The sequence below is a fragment of the Onychomys torridus genome, chromosome 7 (assembly GCF_903995425.1).
Source record: "Onychomys torridus chromosome 7, mOncTor1.1, whole genome shotgun sequence".
Taxonomy (NCBI): domain Eukaryota; kingdom Metazoa; phylum Chordata; class Mammalia; order Rodentia; family Cricetidae; genus Onychomys; species Onychomys torridus.
In genome coordinates this window covers 47,027,849-47,052,578 of record NC_050449.1, presented here as the reverse complement: position 1 = coordinate 47,052,578, position 24,730 = coordinate 47,027,849, and the positions used below count along the sequence as shown (strand labels likewise).

General features: G+C 38.7%; 2 protein-coding genes across 7 annotated transcripts in view; one reads left to right on the top strand and one right to left on the bottom strand.

Annotated features, from left to right (window-relative positions):
- The window catches only part of LOC118587190 (protein NPAT), a 40,892-nt gene extending 23,385 nt beyond the window's left edge, over window positions 1–17,507 (bottom strand). For 3 of the 5 annotated variants that reach the window (XM_036192940.1, XM_036192941.1, XM_036192944.1), the window contains exons 1-7: window positions 17,368–17,507; window positions 8,711–8,829; window positions 6,370–6,430; window positions 5,403–5,475; window positions 3,215–3,255; window positions 2,407–2,637; window positions 1,311–1,392 (exon numbers count right to left, since the gene is read on the bottom strand). In XM_036192940.1, the coding sequence (XP_036048833.1) occupies window positions 1,311–1,392; window positions 2,407–2,637; window positions 3,215–3,255; window positions 5,403–5,475; window positions 6,370–6,430; window positions 8,711–8,829; window positions 17,368–17,404 (644 nt within the window). In that variant the 5' untranslated portion in view covers window positions 17,405–17,507. The remainder of the gene's footprint in view (window positions 1–1,310; window positions 1,393–2,406; window positions 2,638–3,214; window positions 3,256–5,402; window positions 5,476–6,369; window positions 6,431–8,710; window positions 8,830–17,367) is intronic. The other 2 variants (XM_036192942.1, XM_036192943.1) reach the window with 1 other exon arrangement.
- A 275-nt stretch (window positions 17,508–17,782) lies between these two features.
- The window catches only part of Atm (ATM serine/threonine kinase), a 113,076-nt gene continuing 106,128 nt past the window's right edge, over window positions 17,783–24,730 (top strand). For both annotated transcript variants that reach the window (XM_036192817.1, XM_036192816.1), the window contains exons 1-4: window positions 17,783–17,984; window positions 20,307–20,408; window positions 20,511–20,623; window positions 22,712–22,857. In XM_036192817.1, the coding sequence (XP_036048710.1) occupies window positions 20,337–20,408; window positions 20,511–20,623; window positions 22,712–22,857 (331 nt within the window). In that variant the 5' untranslated portion in view covers window positions 17,783–17,984; window positions 20,307–20,336. The remainder of the gene's footprint in view (window positions 17,985–20,306; window positions 20,409–20,510; window positions 20,624–22,711; window positions 22,858–24,730) is intronic.

The window sequence follows — 24,730 nt, the reverse complement described above, 5'->3', positions numbered from 1 at the left end:
TATGTGGTCTTAAGTATATGAGCTCTGTTACTTTCATCCTCTTCTTTCTTTGGTACTGGTGGGGATTTAACCCAGGGCTCACACATGATAGGCATGTGTTCTATGACTAAGCTACACCCTCAGCCCCGTTACCTACCTTAACGATGGAATGAGACCAACTCTATTAGTAGGTTTATGGAAACACAGTTAAATATTCATGAACTTTATAGTAAAAAGGTCAAAGTTTCTGAAAATACTAATGTTTTAATGTTTTATGTGGTTAAATAAAAAGCTTGTAATAAAGCAGACTTTTAATTAAATGAAGCTTGTAATAAAGTCAGCCTTGAATTAAAGAACGCTTACAATAAAAAATTTAATTAAAAGACAAAACCCCCCAAAAATCCAAAACCTACTGGTTGGCAGATGAGGAAATCAGATAAAAAACCATTTAGAGGGGCCGAGAAGATGGCTCAGTGGTTAAGAGCACTGGCTGTTCTTCTAGAGGACCTGAGTTCAAGTCGCAGCACCCACATGGTAGCTCACAACTGTAACTCCAGTTCCAGGGGATTTGATACCCTCATAGACATACATGCAGGCAAAATGCTAACGCATATAAAATAAAAATAAAGTCATCAAAACAAACAAACACACAAACCAAAACAACAACAACAAAAACCAAACCACTTAGAACTTTGATCTCTCGCCCCAGTCAGTGGTGGCACACACCTTTAATCCTTTAATCCCAGCACCTGGGAGTCACGTGGATCTTTGAGTTTGAGGCCAGCCTAGTATATAGAGCTAGTTCCAGGACTGCCAGGACTACACAGAGATACCCTGTATCAAAAAAACCCAACCAAACAAAATACAAAAAAACAAAGAACAAAAAAAAAACTAACCCACTCTGATTTCTCATATTTTCTAAGAAATACAAACTGAAGTAGACAGGAAGAATTTTTCTGGAAAATACACCTTAAAACATGCTGTTATGACTTAACTTTATGTGTCCTTGTGGACCATAAAACTAACATTATTTATATTTATTTAAGAAAACACCCTAAAAAATGAGATGAGATCACCTGTAAGACACATCATTATTCTGCACATCACAAAATGTTAGTGAACAGTAAGAGACACATCACTGATTAAGGACACAGCTCAAATTTAGTGAAGTCAGAATGCTGGAAAAGATGTGTTTTTGGAATTAATATAATAATAGTCCCAAGAACTTAATCTATTCTTGCTAATTTACTCACAATGTAAATATTCGCTCAATTTCTTTTTGTCTATTTTAAATGGCTACTGGCAATGTGTCGAGTATAAAAGGTAATTACCTTTTACGTCTACCAGGAGACATTAAACTGGTGTGAGTTTTCCTTTCCTGAGGACCAGGAATGATATTCAAAGACTCTGGAGCTGTATTTTAAGAAAACAACAATAAGCTAAAGAAACATACATTTCTAAACTTATAATGGTATAAAAAACATTAGACACTAATTATTATTGTATATTAAAATATAGCAAACATTTACTGAGTACTACTATGAGCAAGGCACTGTATAAGATAAGATTAATGCAATATAGTCCCTACACTTTTAGGGTTTTACATTTAACAAAACACAAAAGAAATATAACACAGAGAAAACAAGTATAAAAAAGTATCAATGAATGTTCCTAGTGTAGAACAGGGCTTAGAGAGAGACAGAAAGAGCAATCTTTTCCTTTATTTTGGTACAGGGTTTCTCTGTGTAGCTCTGGCTCTCCTGAACTCAGAAATCTGCCTGCTTCTGTCTTCCCAGTGTAATCTTAATGGGTGGCAATAAAACTCCTCCTCAAAACAGAAAGAGGAGTCCTGAATTCAAATCCCAAAGCACATATTAACTAGCTTCCCACTTCTTACTATCCAGTTTTCACTTCAATAAGCATGTTTAAGAATGATCTAGATAGAACTTTATTCCTGACTTTATTTTTATTCAACACATAAAGATGGTGGGATATTCAGAAGATGTTCTAGGACAGAATGACATTCAAGGAAGAGAAGGTAAAATACAATGTATATTCTGCTTAAAAACACAATCAGGTCTTTCCTATGTTTACCCCCAAATTAAGAATTAGACGAATTCAAGGATGGACCAGTTTGATTAGAATAGGAAGAACTGTAGCTACAAAGACTCCCAGATCTTTTATTTGAAGGCATGTAGCAGAGGATGACCTGAATTTCTGATCATTCTCAGTGCTAGGATCACAGGTGAGCCAGTTTTATGCAGCAGTGGGATCAGACCCAGAGTGCACGCTTGCACACTTGTGGCTTACCTACCTCAAGTCTGCTCCCTTTATAAGATCTCTCACCTCTCTCTTGGGCCAGGACTCTGTATTACAAATGTAAGGCACTGTACTTGGATTAACAGAACTTAAAAGAATACAACTTACACTTACTAGTTACAGTATTTTGTGACTGTGACTGGTTGACTACTACAATATTTGACCTCACTGGAGTTGCAATTTGGCCAGTTGGTTTAACAGCTTGTGAGGCTACCAGAGGAGAAGTGGTAAATTGTCCTGAACCATAAGGTAAAACCAGTAACTCTGAATTGACGGGAGCTGCCTGAGATGCAAGCCATCTCTGTCGCTTGATTTCTGCAATTCCGTTTCTTGTTCGTGCTGAAATACATGGGCATTACAAAATTAACTCAGTATCAGAGGCGTTTCAGAATCTGACCAAGAAACTATGTTGCATGGCCTATACATTATGTAACATGTTAGATCTATAGATTAAAAGACAGCCTTGAAAAACACAAAATAACTTTACGCAACAATTTCATGTAAAACAAAATAAATTAAATACATTATACTTCACAAATTCTAAAGTATATCTGTTCTGCAATAATTCATATTGATAATGTCCCCCCAATTTAAGATACTAAAAACTATAAATTTATTAAGGATGTTACTACTTGACACTCAAAGAGTAAAACTAGGACATGTTTTATATGTATACATACACACATGCATATACATATGGTTTTAAATTGCTGAGGATCAAACTCAGGACCCTGGGCATTTATTACCAGTAACCTATACCTCAACTCCCCTCAACTATGATACATGAAAATATCTAATGACTGTACTTAAAAAAAAGTAATTTAAAAAATATAGATCTAGCACAGATATGCTGTTAGTTAAAATGCTCACAAGAGTGAGAAGTAATGTTGAACCTTGCTGAAAGTTAAATACCAACCTCTCTGATGGGCAGCAAACCCTGGAGAACTTTGCATGTTCCTAACAAATAAAACAAAGCAGTTACTCTTTAAGTATTGTGTTTTAGATGATATATATTCTGGCTTAGTTATGGTCAGACCTGAAGTAAATGATGAGTTAAAAGGCGATTTTCCTAAGATAAAGAGTCTACATGTCTTTAATGTATCCAACTGTGATTTGTTATAGAAGGAACCAGAATCCTATAAACATTCATACAACATAATTTTGTTGATCAAATTTTATACAATCAATAATCATGCACTGCAGGGCTCTGATATGAAGGTTCAGCTTGGCCTGACCTTAGGAACTTGATATATTTAAGTGCTATACACAAATGGCATTCTCATTCAATTTTGTGACAAGAGACGTTCCTAAAAAGAAGTCCTGATTCATATACATCGATACATTAGAGTCTCGGAATTCAAGGAAATTCTGCTGTCATATTTATGACTATGAAATAACTTGGTTGAACCTCCATATAGGTAGAAAAGCAAACAAAAATTCATAGTAGAAAGTTATTATTATTATTATTATTTTTAAGAATTATTTATGTACAAGTGTTGTATCTGCATTGTACACCTGCATGTGAGATACCATGTGGGATCTGAACTCAGGTACTTTGGAGTACTCTTAACCACTACGCCATCTCTCCAGCCACTGAAAGTAATTCTTTTACTGTGAATTGTAATTACTAACGTTTGCTAAGTAATCATAAACACTGTGTCCTTGTCCATGAAATTTGTCAATTTTTATCAACAAGACCCACAAAACTTAAACTGAACGAAGATTTTTTTTTTTTTTTTTTTGGTTTTTCGAGACAGGGTTTCTCTGTGTAGCTTTGCGCCTTTCCTGGAACTCACTCTGTAGACCAAGCTGGCCTCGAACTCACATAGATCCTCCTGCCTCTGCCTCCTGAGTGCTGGGATTAAAGGCATGCGCCACCACACCCTGCTTTGAAGATTTTTTAATACATAAAATTTTTGAAAAAACCTGAACTTGTGTAAAAGGAATCTTACTTTTATGTAACAGTTTACCAAAACACCACCCCCTCAAAAACCCTCAAAACTCAATCACTTTAAAAGACTGAATTGTACAAGTCTATCTTTTGGTATGCATGTGCACTATGTGTCTTTGGAGGTATAGGTGTATACACATGTGGAATGCAGTGTATGAAGGACAGAGTTAAGGTTAGTCTGCCGTTCCTTAATTCTGGCCATCTTTCTTTTTTTGAGACAGGATCTTTTACTGAACCTGACTAGACTGGCTGGCTGGCCAAATGACCTTCAGGTTTCCAGTTGTTTCTTTCCCCTACAAACCAGTGCTAGGGCTGTAGGCAAGCACCACCACGTATGGTTTTTTTTTTCCTCCCTATGGGTTCAGGGAGCCAAACTCAGGTCCTCATGCTTGTATAGCAGATACTATTACTGACTGAGTCATCTCTCCAGACCCTGCAAAAATCCTTTGAAGATTATTTCCAAGGGCAAAAGAGTTAAGGAAAGAAATATAAAGACAAAACTACTAATTAAGATGTGGTTTACTGCTAGGATGAAAGCATCTGGAACCATTAACCTAATCAGAGGATAAAACTGAGGCCTCTGCTGCAGTTAGAAGGAATATTCACTTGTAGCTTTGAGGAGGAATTTTTCATGGGGTTCTACCATCACATAAGAGATGCCAAAACACTGATAGCAGCAGGGCTGGTATACTTCCAAGGATGCAAAAACTGGAACTCCAAGGCTATGAATTAGGTAGACGGTAGTAAGTATTCTACCGTGAGAGAATACTAAAAGTAGAAATTATTAAAAATACTGAAATTAGAAAATTCCAGAAGGAAAGAATCAATTGGGCATGAAGTCAATAATTCTCAATATGTAATTAAGAAATGGTTGTCTAAAGAATTTTATATAGTGATTTGTTTCTAAGTTGCTATGCAAAGTTGAGAATGCCATCAAATTTTTGTATATTACAATTTCCTCAGTTGTAAAAGATCATTAAAAGTATGCAATTTGTTTCAAATTATTTCTAGTAAAGGCAAAGATCCTCCACCACCCTCTAGGAAACCTTCAAAATTAGAGATGTTAGATGCACATATTATAAAGATCTTAAGAAGTTCAATAGCCAAAGTGTATTTGCATTCCTAAATCAGCACATTTTAATGAGCATAGTACCTGATCTGAGAAAGTGTGTGGTCTAGCTTCTTCCACAGAGATGACATTATTGTTGGGACATCATTTGATGTTTCTAAATTGTAAGAGGAAATAAACTCAGTTGAAGAAAATTCACTTCTCAGTTTGAACAAAGACATCGATCATAAGAGGAAAACAAAAACTTTTCTAAACTGTTGAAGTTACGTTGGAAATTAAGAAGTAAGCCTATTTGTAACAGTGTGCAAATATGTAATGAAGTGAGTTTATTTTCTTAAACCAGAGCATCAAATCTAATACAAGTAAAAATATGCATCTAAAAAACTTAGGCTAATAATTTTATATCTCCTTTGTATTAGAGAAAGGCAAACTATTATTATCAGAAAGGTTATATCAACTCTTTCTATGTGTGCTAATCCTTGATATCCATATTAAAAACAGCTGTAAACAATGCTTCTTTCTGGGTACAAGGCTAGTGAGCTACAATGTGAAACACCTAGCTTACACACCCAGACATTAAAAAAGGAAAAGCTGCTTTTCTTCTGGCTGTTACTTTATGACAATCAATCTAACAGTAATAGTTTTAATAAGATAAGAACTACAGGAACAATGTCAAGAAAATAATCACTAATTCCCCTCTGAATCATCAGAAGTTTAAACAATTATTATTTTATGTTCTGTTAACTATAAGTCAATTTTCTAAGTCCTGTGCCGAGTCTCACATTACACAGAAGTCAAAATTAAATTGTTAGTTCAAAATATTTTAGCAAATAACAATGGTTGTTCATCAGTATAATAACCTAGAGTTCAGTTTTATTTCATTTTAAAATATGAGTTTTGGCTTACACGTGTTAGTTCACATTTGGAGTTTTAGCATTTGTTTTACTCAATATAAGCAAAAATGAATTCTTAATCTTATCAGAATAAGATTAAGTGTTTTGAAGTCTTTTTATGAGACTGTATCTTAAAACAATGATATCCAATTTCTTACCTTTTGCTTTCATGGCTACATATTCGTTCAAAATTGTTGTCAAGTTTTTTCCAAATAAGGACTGAAAGGTGAAAGATCAAACATTACCAAAACCATACAATCATCACTTTCCTACCATAAAGCCAATGACAGAAAGAATCCAGGGAGGAAAAGGTAGGTCACCAACATTCACTACAGGTATGTGTAACACATCTGACAGAAAGAAGTGTCTGAACTGTGACTGCATAAGTCCTTACGTAAATCAAAAAACATTGTCAAAAAAGCAGTTTTCAGTCAGGGGGTAGATATTTTGTTATATATAAAAGAAACCAGAGGGCCCAGGTCTAATCTGCTCTGGCTAACCAGAAGGCCATGTAAAGCATGTAAAAATGAACTTTTCAAGATAAGTGTATGTGAGATATGCTTCCTAAGAAATAGTACATTTGTCCTTATTTCTGTCATCCTACCCACATGCCTTCCCTATCCTCACCACTACAATTCAAGGTAGTCTGTTATAATGTATGATTGCACACTTGAGGTTGTGAAAGAGCAAGGATGTTGGGACTAAAGAGATCTGATTTCAAAAAACCTAATAGCATGTGACAAATCCTTTAAATAACTAAAATTGACTGCAGAGAGAACAGCACAACATTTTTATTCTGGATAATATTAAGGACATATGTAACTGAGGAAGATGTCTGACACAGGCAACTAGGTCCCTTTCCCTCTCAACTTCCTTTTTTTCAAAAGACTACTTACTTCTTATATATACAGTGTTCTGCCTACAGGCCAAAGAGGATACCAGATCTCATTATAAATGGTTTTCAGTCACCTTGTGGGTGTTGGAGAAACTGAATTCATGGACCTCTGGAAGAGGAGCCAGTGCTCTTAACCTCTGAGCCATCTCTCCAGCCCCTCCCTCTCAACTTTCAGCACTAGATCCTCCCCTCCTTAATTTTGGAGACAGGGTTTCTCTGTGTAGTTTTGGTGCCTGTCCTGGATCTCACTCTGTAGACCAGGCTGGCCTCAACTCACAGAGATCCGCCTGGTTCTGCCTCCTGAGTGCTGGGATTAAAGGCATGCGCCACCACTGCCCGGCTATTCTCACCCCCTTTTTTGGTAATAGGCTCCTACCATAAATCCCAGGCTGGTCTTGGTTTCCTAGTGCTGAGACTAAAGGCATACATATGGCATAGTCTTATATTCCTAAGTACTTGGGAGGGTAAAGCAGAAAGACTGTAAATTCAAGTTCTATCTGAGCTACCGAGCAAGTTCAAGACCAGCTCAGGTAAGTTAGTGAGATTCCCCACTCAAAGAAAGACGAAAAATGAAGCTGGGATATAGCTCAATCAGAGTGCTTGAGCAGCAGAAAGCTTGAGAAGGCAGGAGACTTGCATCACTCCCTGTTGTTTTCATTCTTTCTAATAATGAATTCAACTTTGTGCATACAAAGTTCAGAACCCCAGTTTACTTATCTGGAGAGATGGTCCAGAGGGTTAAGAGGGTGTGCTACCCTTTCTGAGGCCTAAGTTCAGTTCTCAGCACCCACACTGGACAACTCACAACTACCTGTAACTACAACTCCAGGGGACCCAATGCCCTCTTCGGGTCTGAGAACTCCTGCATTCATGTGTGCATATTGTTACACAAACACAAAGAATCAAAAAAATAAAAAAAATAAAAAAATAAAAATAGCCGTCAGACATGGGTGCTGGTATGGAATGTGGGTCCTTTGGAAAAGCAGCAGGTGCTTCAGCCATCTCTCCTAGTTCTCCAACTCTTTGAAATTTTTGAGAACGGTTTGGGGGATTCTAACAATTTTTATATGTAAAAATTAGGATACCCCAACAATTCACTAAGGAGCCACATTTAACATACAACTATGAGTACCACGAGAAATTATGTAATTCTAGAATGTTCCTTTTATATAAGGATAGATTAAAAAAAAGAGGTGATAATAAAATACCAAAATATGCTTTTTTGTTTCTTTTTTTAAATTTCTGGATAAGGTCTTGCTGTGTAGCCCATGCTGGGCCGAAAGTAATGACAATTGTCCTGCATCTGCCTTCCAAAGGCTAAATCTCTGTCTTCAGCTCTGTGAATTAGGCAGTGATAAGTCATGTAGCTAGCTATCTGCCAAAGCTGACTTGGCTGATGAGCGACAAGAGTCTGGCTATGTTGTCTAGGCTGTCCCTAAGCCTCTTGGTTCAAATCATCACGTGATTATCTCAGGTTCCCAAGCAGATGGGACAGACATATAGCACAGTGCCTCATGTCATCAATAAATTCATTTTAAGGCTCTGCTTTATAGTCTTCTGTGTTGGTTAGTAATGAAATGACCTGTAAGGAATAAGTAACTCACCAATAAGCAGGCTGGGATAAAACCTTCATCAGTACAGTGTTCTGCATATTCTTTTAAATTTGAGCTTTCCAAAATAAAAGTCTGGCAAGTAGATGTGAGATTTTCTTGTTGTAAGTAACCTAAATGAAGAATAGAAGTTTGAATACTTCAGTAAATTCTGTACTTTTGGAAAATGGCTTTTAAAAATGCTAGAGCATGTAGGAAAACCATAAACAGCTTCAGGCAAAACATGCTGGTGTTTTACAGCCGTTCACTAGGTTGTGCTGCAGCATGATGCAGGAGTACAATCACTGGTTCTTCTATTGGATGCAATTGTAGTTAAGCTTATAAAAAGATATTTGACATGCTGGGTAGTGGTAGCACACGCCTTTAATCCCAGCACTTGGGAGGCAGAGGCAGGCGGATCTCTATGAGTTCAAGGCTACCCTTGTCTACAGAGTGAGTTCCAGGACAGCCAAGGCTACACAGAGAAACCCTGTCCCAGGGGTGGCGGGTGGGGGAGATCTTTGACAAAGTACAATTATTTCATAATAAATTAAAAAACACACACACAAAAAAAAAAAACCAAGAAAAAGTAAAGTAAGTGCATTCCACTACTTCATGACTTCCACAATAACTACATGAGGGGATGGCATATATTCACTTACTGGATTATTGAAAAGCCATTCTCTCAGAATTACTTGTGTTTGACTATCTACTTCATGATTTAATGGAGTGAACAGATCTATGTACATTGTGTTAAAGGTCAGAAGGAAGCCAGGCGGTGGTGGCACACGTCTTTAAGCCCAACACTAGGAAGGCAGAGGCAGGAGGATCTCTGTGAGTTCGAGGCCAGCCTGGGCTACCAAGTGAGTTCCAGGAAAGGCGCAAGCTACACAGAGAAACCCTGTCTCAAAAAACAAAACAAAACAAAACAAAGTCAGAAGGAAATTCTAATTTTCAAATTATATCCATTATATCATATTAATTTCAACAGTAACTTCAACTCTTTAACAAGTGAAGGCTAAGAGGTTGTTAACCATTTGGTTCTATATTAAAGTTATCAATAGAACTCACTGGAGAAAAGAATAGTCTCTCTCTCTCTTTTGAGACAGGGCTTCTCTGTGTAGTCTTGGCTGTCCTGGACCTTGCTTTGTAGATCGGGCTTGCCTCAAATTCAAAGAGACCCACCTGCTTCTGCCTTCCAAGTGCTGGAATTAAGGGATTAAAGGCATGCGTGGCAAGAACAGTCTTTTAGCAACTCATGCTGGAATAAGTGGATACCTACTTTCCAAAAACAGGAAGCTGGCCCCCCAAACCTAAAACCCAAACAAAAACCAAATGACAGAAAGATAATGATATCCTAGGTATAACATCTGAAAACCAAGCATCAAAGAAAAAGATAAGCTGATTATCAACACCTCAAATTTCTATGCTACTAAGGACACTATCAATAAAGTAAAATAATTTAAAATGGAAGAAAACATTTGCAAATCATATATCTGGCAGATGCTAAAAACCAAATGATATAGTGAACTTGAAAGGGACAATAATAAAAAGGTAATCTAAGAAATGAGCAGGGTTGGGGATTTAGCTCAGTGGTAGAGTGCTTGCCCAGCAAGCCAAGGCCCTGGGTTCGATCCTCAGCTCAAAAAAAAAAAAAAAAAAAAAAAAAAAAAAAAAAAAGAAATGAGCAAAAGCTTTGCAAAGACGGTAATACAACAAACTCATAGAAAGGCATTCAACTTTACTAGTCATTAAGAAAATGGAAAATGAAAAACTATTATTTCAATTCATATACACTGGGACAGAAGTCTTTACACCCATTATGACTCGAATTAACTCTTGAAACCATGCTAAAGGAAGTCAAGCATAAAACCCACAAATATTTCAATTATATCAGATGTTTAGAAGCAGCAAATCCACACATATAAAGGAGCAGGTAACTGTTGAGGATGGGGAAGTTGAGAGTGCCTGTTATCAGTATGTATTTCCTGTTGGAGATATGCCTGTTTTGGAATTAATGGTACCATTGCTTATTAGGAATATTACAAGCTCCCAAATATTTTATTTTTTGTTAATTATACACTGCCATGAAAAGAACCTAACTATAAATTCCTAACATAGTGTATGAAGCTTTACTTGTTGCATCCTAATTTCATTTAAACTGTCTTACCATACCATCTCTTCAAACAAATTAATCTTACAGATGTCCCACAAGTAACAATGCTCTTATTTTAAAGCCAATGTATATTATATTGTTTGCTTGGGCAGCTCACCTTGCCTTAGCCTAGGCAATTTCAACTCATTCTTTGGTGTTTAATATAATTTTCAATTCTTCAGAAAACTTTAATTTTTTTATATATACCATATTCCCTTTCCCTACACTTGTAAGTCTTCTGTAATAACTGTAAGTAATCTCTTACATTATTTACCCTATGTATATTTAGTTCTGTGCTGGCAAAATATACCAATCAAAAACATTTTTTTAGCCTTAATAATGATATCTAAAGTCTTTTCCTATTTTAAAATTTTAGACTTTATTCACTTGGAAATATATTTTTTAACACAGTCTAATTTAAAAACAAACAAACAAACAAAAAAACAAACCAAAAGGGGGGGCTGGAGAGGTGGTTTAGAGCACTTGCTGCCCTTTTAGAAGACTGGGTTCAGTTCTTTTTTTCTTTCCTCTAATATTTATTTCAAGTACATTGGTGTTTTGCCCTGTATGTATGTTTGTGTGAGGGTTTTAGATCCTCAAGAACTGGAGTTACAGACAGTTGTGAGCTGTCATGTGGGTGCTGGGAAACTGACCCCAGGTCCCCTGGAAGAGTAGATAGTGCTCTTAACTGCTGAGCCACCTCTTCAGCCCTGGATTCAGTTCTTAGCACCCACACTGTGACTTTCAACCATCCGTAACTCTAGTTCCAGGGGCTCCAACAAACACCCTCTTCTGACCCCCAACACTACAGGAATGTAGTACAGACATACACTAGGCAAAGCAGTCAAACAAACAAACAAACAAACAAACAAAAACAATCTTGATGAGATGGCCTACAAAGGATTACCCATGAGTTCAAAAAGGGAAGAGCAAGGAAAAAGTCATCTCATTTTGGGCACTACTGATTTGGGAATCAACTAATAGCTTTCTTCTTGTAGTTAATGAATAGGTTTTCTCACTTCTAATTTATGCTTTATACGAAGAAAAACAAACATACAAATAAAGTGTATTTTCTTGGGAGCACAAGAAGCACTTAGAAACAAACAAACAGAAAACCAAATCCAAACAACAAAACCCTTTATTTCAGATATCTTTACTTTAAAATTTCTACCATTGAAGATCACATTGCAGATACATAGTTACATGAATTAAAACAATAGGTCGGGCCTAACAAAATAGCTCAGCTGTAAAGGCATTTGTTTCATGAGCCTGAGGACTTAGTTTGAACCCTGGGACCCAGAGTGGAAGGAGGCAGCCGACTCCTGAAAGTTATCTTCTGACCTCCACACATGCGCCCATCTTCATCTTCCATACAAAGTAATAACATTCAACTGCACTATAACCACTGAACAAATCCCTGTTGGTACCCCAAAGTCCTCTTTGTATAAGTGAGCTGCCACTAGGATATGTGAACACAAATTTAAAACACGTACAAACCACTGGAATAACCTAGGAATTGGGGCAGTTGGAACTTTTTCTTCAGGTTTTGGATTTGGATTAGATCCACCAAATAATTTTTTTTTTGTCATGGTAGAGAATTCTAAAAGCATTAATCACCCAGATATATTCAGTCACTTGAGACTTGTAACAGGTGGTCGTTGTGAAATAGGACCCCTCCAAGATTTTCCTTCCTGGAGAACATACATTCCTAAAAAGTGATATCATCCTAAAAGCGGGTAGGAGCTGCTTCTGAGGGAAACAGGAAAATTTCATTTTTATGCACATACATACCTAATATAAAAAAAATGTATAGTTTATTTAAATATGTGAGAGGGCTCTTAGAAAAATTCTACAAAGACTCCTTAAAGGGTAAGACAGCGAAATGATGCTCTAGGCAGAAAGTAATGTAGTTAATGTGTTCTTCCACCCCAAGAAAAAAATATGATCAATTGTGATAGCATACCTTGGGCAAAGAATATCAGATATGACAGTTCATGATACACTGTTAGTACATGCTTACATAGCGTATTTGAGGAAAAGCTCTGTGAAAATGCTGTATTACTTCTATTTGTTATAGGAATGTTCAAGTTATGGCCACCTAGAAATACCTGAGACATATTATGTTCTACTCTTAAATATCCAATGATGCCATTGTTTATATGATTAACTGGTAGGCTATAAAAATGCCTACTCACCAACATTCACCATCTGACCATAACCAGTTATCAACCATATGACAGGTAAAATCTTAACTATATCAAGGCTACCTAAATTTTAGAAAGCCGAATTCCAAGAGTTTGGCCTTTTTAGGGAAAGACAAAGTGGAGCCTGAAGAAAGCAAGAACTAAAGCCCCTTTTGTGTAAAGACCTTTTCCGTGTACTATGACTCACCAGCAATATTGGTGGCTTAATGTCCTTGAAGAATATAAATTCTTAGAAAGACAATTTACAGTGTCTGTAGTAGCAGATCTACAAGTATAAGATGTATGGCTTCAATCCATAAATTATGATTTATAAAGAGTTAGAAGATAGAAACAATTTATGAAAAGCTAGTTAGAAAATGGGAATAGCTTAGTTCATGAGAAGACAGAGACTCAAGAATTTACTACCAGGCATAAGAAAATTATTCAAAGCTTGAAGGAGGTATAGATATGTCCTGATATGGTTGGGAAATTCAAACACATACACATATACATATATGGATAACATATATGTAAGAATTTTTTGGGTAATATGCCTAGTATGGATGCTGCATAAAAGATAATAGTTAATGAGATTCACCAGCAAAGACAAAATGGTTAAGAACCATGAAAAACTGGACTGGCTTATCAGTCAAAAGTGTGTATTACTCTTCCAGAGGACCCGAGCTTGATTCCTAGCACATACTTCAGGTGGCTTACTTACAACTGCCTGCAAATCCAGCTCCAAGGAATCTATTATCTGTAGCCACACACCTGAAGGGAGTGAATACAGGTATTATTCAAGATATAGAATGATCACAATTGCATTCCGGTAAATGCCTATTAAATATGTCACTAATATAAAAGTAAATAAAACCAACAGCTCTTGATCTCTTAAGAATATGTCAGTCTTGGTCCTGTTTGCTCTCAAATCAATTCTTCATTTCCCAGGACTCTTTATGAAAGGAAGCCAGACTTCTAACAGGCAAAGTTACCCGGCTCACCAGTCAGCTAGCTTCTGGCTAAGTTTGCTAAAATGGCAAGTACTTGTTCAGGTTGGAATTCAGGAAGAAGCAGCCATATTCCCTGATGGCGTCAAGAATTTCTTTTCTGACTATAGCTTCCTTATAGACAAGTCTTCAATTTCATCTTCCCACACTGTTGCCCCTGGGTCGCTTTATATTGCCTGTCTCCTGGATTAGCACGGCTTCCTGCTGTGCTAACTAACCTGTAAATTGCCTCACATAAGCTGTTCAGCTTCTTAGCTTTTGTATCACTCGGTGTAACCAATTCCCTCATTAAATCCTACCACATTAAACAGACAACTGGGTTTCTGGTTTCTTTTCTGAATGGATGCCAACTCATACAGAAAGTAACCTACTTATGAAATTGAAGAAAATCTGAACCTTTCAACCATGGAAGTGCTCATTTTATACACAGAACTTTTTTTTAAAAATCATTTTGGAAGTTCCTAAGAATTCCTGAAGCTTGAATCAAAGATAAAGAGTACTGAATGAGAAAGTTTAAGTCCAAGAAGAGAAAAATTTTAGGGATGGTTGCAGAACAATGTTAAGTAACTAATACTAGAGTACTATAGCTTAGAAATTGCTAAAATGACCAATTTTGTTATGCGTTCCTTACCAAAAAAACCCTCTACCCACCAACAGAGCGATTTTAATAGGACATTGGAGAAATTACTATCTGTAGCTATTGGAAGAATTTTCTGATATCACATTTGACTTGAACCTTTAATACAAGTGTATTAGGAACACAAGGGAAAGAGGAATACATAGTATTTGAAGAAACAGTTAATTAGTTTATTCCGCTGCAGCCTAGCAAAAATATTGAGAAGACAGGCCTGGGTAGGAAGACAAGTAGAACAGGTCCACAGAGTACTTCCTATGACCTATCAGTAAAAGCCAAAATGGTGGCCCAGAGGCAGCAAGCAACAGTCTGAAGTATCTTGGCCTCTGCAATAGTTTGAAAAATTCCATTAAAGCAATAAATATCTGGCTGTAGCCGAGCAGAGAGCAGTGAGGTGAGTATAGTAAACTGAAGAATTAGAGGAAAATGAATCAGTTAAGCAACTAAGTAACAAGTGGTGTTACAAGTAAGTGACACAGGGCACCGGACAATGGGAGATAGGGTTCAGAAAAATGTTTCCGTGTTAAAGGGTTAAAAAAAGAGTGAATGCTAAGCGAAGAAAAATTACCTTTTCCCTCATGCTTAGAAACTGGCAGCATTTGGAACATGTCAAAATACAAACAAACAAAATACCACAAGGGATCAAAACAGGGGCTAAAGATGGTAAGGGAGTACAACAGAAGAATCCTGATCAAGCCATAAACCTGTTGACGACGTAAGTTTACATATGAATAAAAGAAAACTAAATCACAGAATTGAGAGTAGCGGGAGAATGTAGTGGTACCTGAATGATTCAGGAAGATCTGAAACAAGAGTTAACATGAATTGCAAGTAGAATACATATACATACACACACACACACACACACACACTTCCAAAACAGAATGGAAGGCATGCTGAAACTCATGGCACTGAAAATGGAATCTGAATCTAAGATGGTTTTAAGGATGAAAACCAACAACTGAGTTTCCAGCCACCAAGAGAAAAATAATCAGTAAACAGCTTGTTAGTGGGGGGAGAAACATAATTACTCCAATTAGAGAACCCCGTCATTTCCTGAAGGTTTTCTTAACAAAGCAGGACTGTCTCTTCAGGGGATACACTGACAGTATGTAGAGGCACTTTTTTTTTTCCCTTCTTACAGCTGGGAATGATTGGGGAAGGAGGTACTAAAGGTTATCTAGTGGAGAGAAATCAAGGTTGTTGCTAAACATCTAATAAAATCTTGAACACAGGAAAACGACTCATAACAATAATAATAATAATTATCCACTTCACAATGTTTATATTGCCAAACTCGAGAAACCTTTTTTTTTTTTCCCTTTTAGAGACAGGGTTTCTCTGTGTAGCCCTCACTCTCCTGGAACTGCCTCTGTAGACCAGACGACATCCACCTGCCTCTGCCTTCCAAGGACTGGAATTAAAGGCATTCACCACCATGATGGGAGGATTGAGAAATTGTTTTTAAGACTGTGATCACAGAATTTTATTTGGATCGCCAGACTGCTAAAAGTCACAATTCTTACACAAACAATTACACACAGAGAGAAAAAGGGACATATTAATACATATTTTCATATTACCCTAATAAATTTAAAAATTAAAAGATAGCTAACTTTAAAAAGCTACAAGTATAAGTTTTAACTACTCCATTCTGATGAAGTAGGAAAAAAAAATAAAACATTCAAAACATTAGTTTTAGTGTTTAAAGTTCTCCAAAAATGGACGGTGGAACCATTTATAGTACCTTAATATTTCCTGCCAAACGTCTTTGTCAAGAACCCCATGATATTTTTATTTTACTTTATTTAATTTTAGGACTAGGCACAAAGCAAATGTTAGTAACAGTTGTGGAAACTAGGGAAGGATTTACCAAACTTCTACCAATGTCTTCTAGGGTTGTCGCAAAAAATGTTTCAAAGTCACTGCCCAGTTTTGAGTCTAAGAAGTTCTCGTTCGCAGCAGTACAGTTCCTTTTATTCTTTCGGAGGTCACACAACGAAAACTGTCTTTCACACAGACAATATACCCCGACCGACCAGTGGTCTATGAACTAGCCCTTTTCAAAAATGGAGGAAAAACCAGGGCTAGAACGTGTGCCACCAGAAGGCAGTCGCCGTACCCTCCGAAATATTTGCTCAAGAAGTCGAAAAACTGCCATTCTAAAATATGCAACTGGCATTTCAAGCCTCTGTGGAAGGAGTATGGAGACCTTGTGTCCCAAATTCCTAGTGCTAACGTCGGGTTATGGGAAAGGGCATCGGGAAAGTCTTTCCACAGAGCTGGACGGCCGGGGAAGCGCTTTCTTGTTTTTGCTTTTCCTTTTCCTTTTTCGGTCCCTGACAAGGGAAAGGGTGAGGGACCCCCAGCCCCGTCCATCACGTAGACGACACTCTTTCAGGGGTCCCAGCGGGCCTGGCTCTGCCTCGGAATCCAGGCCCCAGGTGTTCCACGCCGAGCTTCTCCCTGCGGCTGCCCCCTCGTCTCGGGGCTCGAGGAGAGGGGCAGCCGCACACCAAGGGGTTAAGGACGCCCGAAGTCTCCGAGGGACAGAGCATTTCCCTCAGTCTGAACTTGGACCCGAGGGGGCGACCCCTCCAAGCTTCCCCACCCCAAGCAACTATTCCCCCGCCTCCGGTCTTTCCGTCCTCTCCACCCAGTCCGATCACCCGCCCTCCGGGGCCGGCACTTACCCAACACCAGCCTGGCTACATCCGAGGGTAACAGCATGATCCGAGCTGCACAGGGAGCCGCCTGAAGGTACAAGAGTCAACTCAAAGCAAACACCGCGACAGCCCCGGCGCCGCCGCATCTCCCGGTTCCAGTGGCGGTACTGAACCCGCGGCAATTTGTCCCGCCTCTTTCGTTACACACCAGCCAATCACTTCCGCGGGAGACAGAAAGGCGCCGAAATGAAACCCGCCTCCGTGCTCCTCCGAGCTGTCGTCATTTCCGCCCGCGGAGGGGTGGGGCTAGAGAGGACCCGGGGGCCCGGCGTGGGAGCCTCAGCCCCTGGGCGGAGTTGCCGGCGCGAGGTCGTTCCTCATTGGTGCGCCGTGCGCAGGCGCGCTTCCTCAGACCCCCGGGGAATGTTTTGCGGGGAGCGAATGTTTTGAGTTGGCGAGCGTGTGATCCGCTGCGCGCACGCGCGCGCCGTGCAGCGACTCAGACTTGGGGGACCCACGCTGGACGGACGTGCTGCTTTTGAACCGGAAGCGGGAAGGCGTGCGTGGAAAGCCAGCTGCGTGATCCGTGGACGCGGGAAAAGGCGAAGCGACCTCGCTTTGCATTGGGCAGACAAGATGCAACGGTAGGAGCGCGGGACCAGCTGCCGGGGCTTTTGTGAGGGGAAATTCTCGTTAGACCCCTTCTTTCCTCGGCTCCGGAGTGGCCCTCGACGCCTCTTAGCTCCTCTTCCCCGGCCGTCTGTGATCTTCTCCCTCTCACTGCGTACCCCGGGAGCCTGAACCTCCCCTCTGCGCGTCCCCCTTTCCTGTCTGTCACCTTAAGGGTTCCGAGTGGTCTAGGAGACGACTCATTTTTTTTTTTTTTTTAAATCTCATTTTAGTCACAGACTATTTATTTACCTTTAAGCTACGGGCTCGTAAAAACGAAATGACGCCCAGGTTCGTGGTTGAGAGCATGGGCTCGGAAATCAGTCTCAGAGTTCGAGTTCTTGTTGTCACTTGTACGACCTGTGCTGTCTTCTTTAGGAAGGTAGATGGCAGCGCCTTAAGGAGTTCACTGCTGGTGCCCCCCACCCCCCCCCCCCCCGCCCCGCTAATTAGCTACTTTTCTACGCGGTGCTGTGATAGAAAAGCACTGTGTTAGCCGAGGAGGGACTGGTTCTGTGGAAATCGAGCCTGATTTGCTGCTAGGCTTCGCCGGGTGTCGTTTGTTCTGCAGGATGGTAGCGAACCTTCCAGACAGAAGGAAATGCATGGAAAGGCACAAAGAGTAGAAGGTTTCTGAAGCTCCAGAGCATTGCGTGATACAGATTTTGCAAGTTTTCAGCGTGTTGAAGCCACAGGGAGAGGAGAAAAAAAGAACCGTTCAAATTGATGTCTGAAGCGATCCTGAGGGAAAACAGTAATAGGCTGGCCGTTACTGAACACGTGTGTGTGTGTGTGTGTGTGTGTGTAAGTAAGTGAGTGAGAGAGAGAGAGCGAGAGAGCGAGAGAGCGAGAGAACGAACCCCTTGAGGTAGATAGTGGTATTCATTTTCTCGTTTAGCATTGAGAAAACAGGTTTGAGATGTTAACCAGCATGCTCCAGGTTGGCTAGCTGTTAATTGACTGGAACAATACAGCCTGACTGTAGAGCCCACTTCTGCAACCCATGCTAGCCACGAGCTCCCAACCCTGCTGTCGGAGCCTCTCCTAGGCCTGGGAATATAGATGTGTGTGCTGCTATGCCTGGCTGAGCCCTGTGCTCTGTACTACTAGTGGAGAAAGGCATGCCTAAGGGTGGGGTTATTTCTGGGAAGAGGACATGTAATTATTGCCAAATTTGTAAATACATCAACGTGATTGAAAGTAAGATTGGATTTGTCAACCGAGGGGCTTTTGCTTAGGAGGCTTTTCCAGTTGAATGTTGAGAGTTGAAGCTATGCTGTCTGGTCTAGTGTCTGAATAGGGTTTGTTTACTTGATAGCTCTCTATACTCCGGTTGGGGAGCTTTTGTTCTTTCACCCACCACTTTTTTTTTTTTTTAAACATGGAACATTTCACGAATTTGTGTGTCCTCTCTGCACAATTGTTCCAGTTTTACTGTGTGTGCTGTGGAAGCTGGCACAGTTCGGGCTTGCTTTCAGTTCCTTTAACATGTACTCTTACTCCTTTTTAGGGCCTTTTGGCGTCTCCACAAAATGTTCACTCTTTAGTTCTTCCTGTAATTGGCATCAGTTCATTCAGTTCTTGATATAATTAAACCTCTTTGATTCATGTTCATGTTAGTTTATCTAAAACAATAAATTGTTGTAATTTTTTTTTTTTTTTTTGAACATGAGCATCTGGCCTTGATCTCACACTGAGGGTGACCTTAAACTCCTGATCCCCTTGCCTCCACCTCCTCACTGGGGGGATGACGTGCATGTTCTCTTCCGTTGTTTTCTACTGTGGTTTTCTTTCCTTTAAGGCATATATTGAAGTTTGAAACTATGCCTTAATACTTTGATTGTCATTATCTTCCCCACATGTCTTCAGGAGAGGAGGCTGTGTCCATGTAGTTCATTTGTTTTCTTGCTGTCCCTGACATATGCCTGACCTGAAACACTGGATGTGTGAAACAAATATTGTTTGCATTTATTGGGAAATGTTTTCTATGTTTGCAGAGATAATACTGAACTGTTTAATTTTCTTCAAAATATACTTTATCCTGCTGTGCAAAGCACACATTTGAGAATTAGAGCATAATTTTGATATATTCTAATAAAATGTCATATAGAAATGTTAAGAAAAACTATTTTGTCTTTGATCACAGTGTGCCTCTGGATGTACAGTTAGTTTTAAATGTATAGAGGTACTGTAGTCTAAAATAATTACATATAGGTTTATATTACAGCCAGTTCTCAGCACCAAAAAAAACCCCAAAATAAGTGAAATTAATTTTGTATGTTTATTTCTTTTTACAGGTGATGATGTATGTTCTGAAGTCTTAAACCATGAGTCTAGCACTTAATGATCTGCTCATTTGCTGCCGGCAATTAGAACATGACAGAGCTACAGAACGAAGGGTAATAAATTATTTGACATTGTTTCTCTTGAAACAAATGTGTGATAGGTAACACAGTATGTATTTGTTATTATGTTCTTTTTTTTTTTTTCCCCGTTTTCAGAAAGAAGTGGAGAAATTCAAGCGTCTGATTCAGGATCCTGAAACAGTCCAACACCTAGATAGGCATTCAGATTCCAAACAAGGGAACTACCTGAATTGGGATGCTGTTTTCAGGTATCTCTTTGGATTTCTTTTACCTTCTTTCTCTGTTTTGTGACGCCATTTTATTGTTTAATTTTGTTCACTGTCTATCATTGTGTGTTATATAGGAAGCTGGCATTTAGTTATCAAAAAGATAGTTTTAAAAACTCATACAGAATATTGAAAGTTTTAAGTCATTTCTTCCACAAAATGCTTTAGATCTTTGTCATTTAAGATCAAGAAAGAAGCTGGCCATCATAGAATTCCTGTAATACTGCACTCTTGAGGCTGAGGCAGGGGATGCATGAGTTCCAGTCTTATCTGGTCTGCGTAGCAAGACCCTGTCTCAAACGAAACAAAACAACAGATTAAGAATTTTGTTCATTTTGACTAGTTTATAAGGATTTATTTCAAATTAGATTTATAAGTAAATTATAATATTCAGGCACAGGTGGTGCATACCTTTAATCCTAGAACTCTGGGGTTAGAGGCGGGTAGATCTCTGAGTTTGAGGCCATCCTGGTCTACAGAGCAAGATCTAGGACAGCCAGGGCCACACAGAAAGACCCTGTCTTGAAAAAAGGAAAAGAAAAAAAAACAAGTAAGCTATAATATTTGTTTATCATTTTGGTTGTTACTGACTATAAATAACTAGCATGTGTTAAATTATTTTAAAACAAATAAAATATTGGAATACATTTATATTAAAGCAGTTTAAAAAACTTGTTTGTGGGAGCTGTGGCTTAGCAGTTAAGAGCACTGACTGTTCTTCTAGGACTGCTCTTCCAGAGGTTCTTGGTTCAATTCCCAGCACCCACATGGCAGCTCACAACTGTTTGTAACTCAAGTTCCAGGGGACCCTCACACAGATGTGCATGCAGGCAAAACACCAATGCACATAAAATGAAAATTCAAACAAATTGTTTGTGGCCTAGTTTATACATTTTTATATTGAAACTTTATTTTCAACCATATAAGTTCATTTATAACTAGAAACATATTGTGAGACTTTTGTAGGCGGGACTTTGGAAAAAAAATATTTTTATTTGTGTGCAGGTGTGTGTGTCTTTGTCTGTCAAGTGTGTGCAGATTCCTGGGAGTCCAAAAGTGGACATTGGATGTCCTTGAGCTGGAGTTAGCAGAGGTTGTAAGCTGTCTGGCATGGGTGCTGGGAACTGAATTCTAGTCCTTTGGAAGAACAATGAGCACACCTAACCACTCAGCCATCTCTTCAGCCCCCCAAATGTATTTTAAATTTATGTAGAATACTAAAAGTATTCTATCTAAAGCTGGCATGGTGGTATAGCACCTGTAATCTTTGCTCTTGGGGGAGCTGATAGAGGAAGATAATGAGTTCAGTTCATTATAAATAAACAAAATAAATGATTGCAGTAAAGAAGGTGTTCTCATTTCTTCATTCAATATTAAGTTAGTCTTAGAATACCTCTAACATAAACTTTTATTCTTTTTTTTTTTTTTTTTTTTTTTTTTTAAGTTTTTTGGGACAGGGTTTCTCTGTGTATCCTTGGCTATCCTAGAACTTGCTCTGTAGACCAGGCTGGCCTCAGACTCAGAGATCTGCCTGCCTCTGCCTCCATAGTGCTGGTATTAAAGGTGGGCACCATCACCTCCCAGTTGATAAACTTATTTTTTATCTCTTGTACAGTACTAAACTGTGAAAGTTCTAAGTGCATTGACATGGAGAAAAATGCATGCTTTATCATTGAGCATTTAATTTATTTGTAATGTTACAAATACAGTTACTAATCTGTTTTTATAAGATGATTAGATAGGCCAGATTTGCAGCCTTCAGTGTCTTCTAGGCAGCCTTCATTTAAAAGACTAGAATTATTACTAGGTGATTCTAAGGTAAGGAGAATTGAAGTCCTCAGTAGATGCTGAGCGAGTAGGTAAGCGACAGAAAATAATGAACGCTACAGATTAAAAGCTTTACAGGCTAGGCTTTATACTGGTTTTGCACTTTGTTAGACTTTGGAAAAGAAATAGTTTCATATAGCTGGTACAACACGGGTTTAAGTAAATTTTTTTGGGTAGGCATTACATGAGTTTTTTGAAATGGTAAAATTATACATATTAACGAGGATATGAATTTCCTTGCAGGTTTTTGCAGAATTATATTAAAAAAGAAACAGAATGTCTGCGAACAGCAAAATCAAATGTATCAGCCTCCACACAGACCTCCAGACAGAAAAAGATGCAAGAGATCAGCAGTTTGGTCAGATACTTCATCAAATGTGCAAATAAGAGTAAGCAACATTATGTATTACATACACATGCTTCAGGAGTTACCATAGCATAAACTTGATCTTAATACATTAGCATAAAAATTAAGTACTGACTGAAATTCCTAGCAAATATACTGACTTTTAATACTATTGGTCCAAAATTTGGGGGAATTTAGCATAAAATGGTAAGCTTGAAAATTATTGCTTCAATTCCCCCATGTCTTTAGACAGCGGCAAAAAGTATCAACTTAAGGATTCACCTTAAGGATTCAAAAAACATGTTGAGGCTGAACCGTTTTAAAGGTATAAAAGCTTGTTAGGCCAGTGTCATGGCTTGGCAGGTAAAAGACACTTTGACCTGAGTTTGAGCTCTGAAACTTATTGGATGAAGAAAACCAACTCCTTCAAGTTGTCCTCTAATCTCCACACATGTACATGACGTGGATGTTACAGTACACGTGTGAGCGTGTGGACACACACAAAGTTAATAAATGAAAATGTAAAAGACAAAGAAAACGCCTTTAATAAGTCTGTCTTCATTTATTACTGCTTCTACTTTAATTTCTCAGATTTACCTACTTATGTATATGAGTATTTTGTCTGCATTTATGTAAGTGTACTCTGATGTGTTCCTAGTCCTTGTAGAGATCAGAAGAATCCTCTGGAACTGGATTTCTGGGTGGTTATAAGCCACCAAATGAATGCTGGGAACCAAACCCAAGTCTTCTGCCAAGAGCATTGAATGCACTCCACTGAGCCATCTCTCCAGCCCCTCTGAGTTCTTAAAATGATGTGCAGAAAACTTAGTAATTATTTCAACATATCATTTGATATATTTGAAAACAGTCATAGAATTCCTGCGTACACTTTCTCTAATTCTTTCTGCTCATGTGACCTAGTTTTTATTTTACTCTCTCTTTAATATTCTTCTGTTTATTTCTTTGTAGTATAATCTAATAGACATAGTCCCAGTTTTGCTTTTGGAAACAGGGTCTTTTTCACTGTAGCTCAGATTTGTGATCCTGCTGCTTCAAATCTTCCTTGTGCTGAGATTACAGATATATGCCACCATGCTACCTGTGCATTTATTTATTTGTGTGCTCATGCATATGTGTGATGGGTGCACACAAGTGGTCCGGTGAATGGAAGGTCTGAGGACAACTTCATCTGTCCTTTCTTTGGTGCCATCCACCTTATGTTTTGTTACAGAGTTTCTTGTTGGCCTGGAGGTTAACAAATGGCTAAATTTGCTAACCCACAAGCCCCAGGGATCCTGTCCGTCTTACTCATGCTAAGATTACAAGTGCATGCCACCATGCCCAACTTTTTTATGTGGGTTCCAGGAGATGAAACATAGGTCATCCTCATGCTTGTAAGGCAAGCACTTTACTAACTAAACTATCACTCCAGCATTTATTCATTCTGAGATAATGCTAGCTTTCTTGTGGTCAAAATACACTGTTTTATATTGTGTTGTCATTTAAAGAAAACAACTGGCTGGGCAGCGGCAGCGCACACCTTTAATCCCAGCACTCGGGAGGCAGAGCCAGGCGGATCTCTGTGTGTTTGAAGCCAGCCTGGTCTACAAAGTGAGTTCCAGGAAAGGTGCAAAGCTACACAGAGAAACCCTGTCTCGAAAAACCAAAAAAAAAAAAAAAGAAAGAAAAAAACTGAACAAAAGTCAAGTTCATTTTTTCTTTTTTATGTCAGTGACAAGCCACATATCTCTCATCTTGAATCTATATAGTTGTGTGTGTGTGTGTAGGTGTAGATACATATACGGTGCTGGGTATTAAACCTGGGGCCTTGTGTGTGCTAGATCAGTTCCCATCACTAAGCAACATCTCTACCCCTACAGTTGATACTTTGAAGGAATGATTTTTTAAGAACTCTC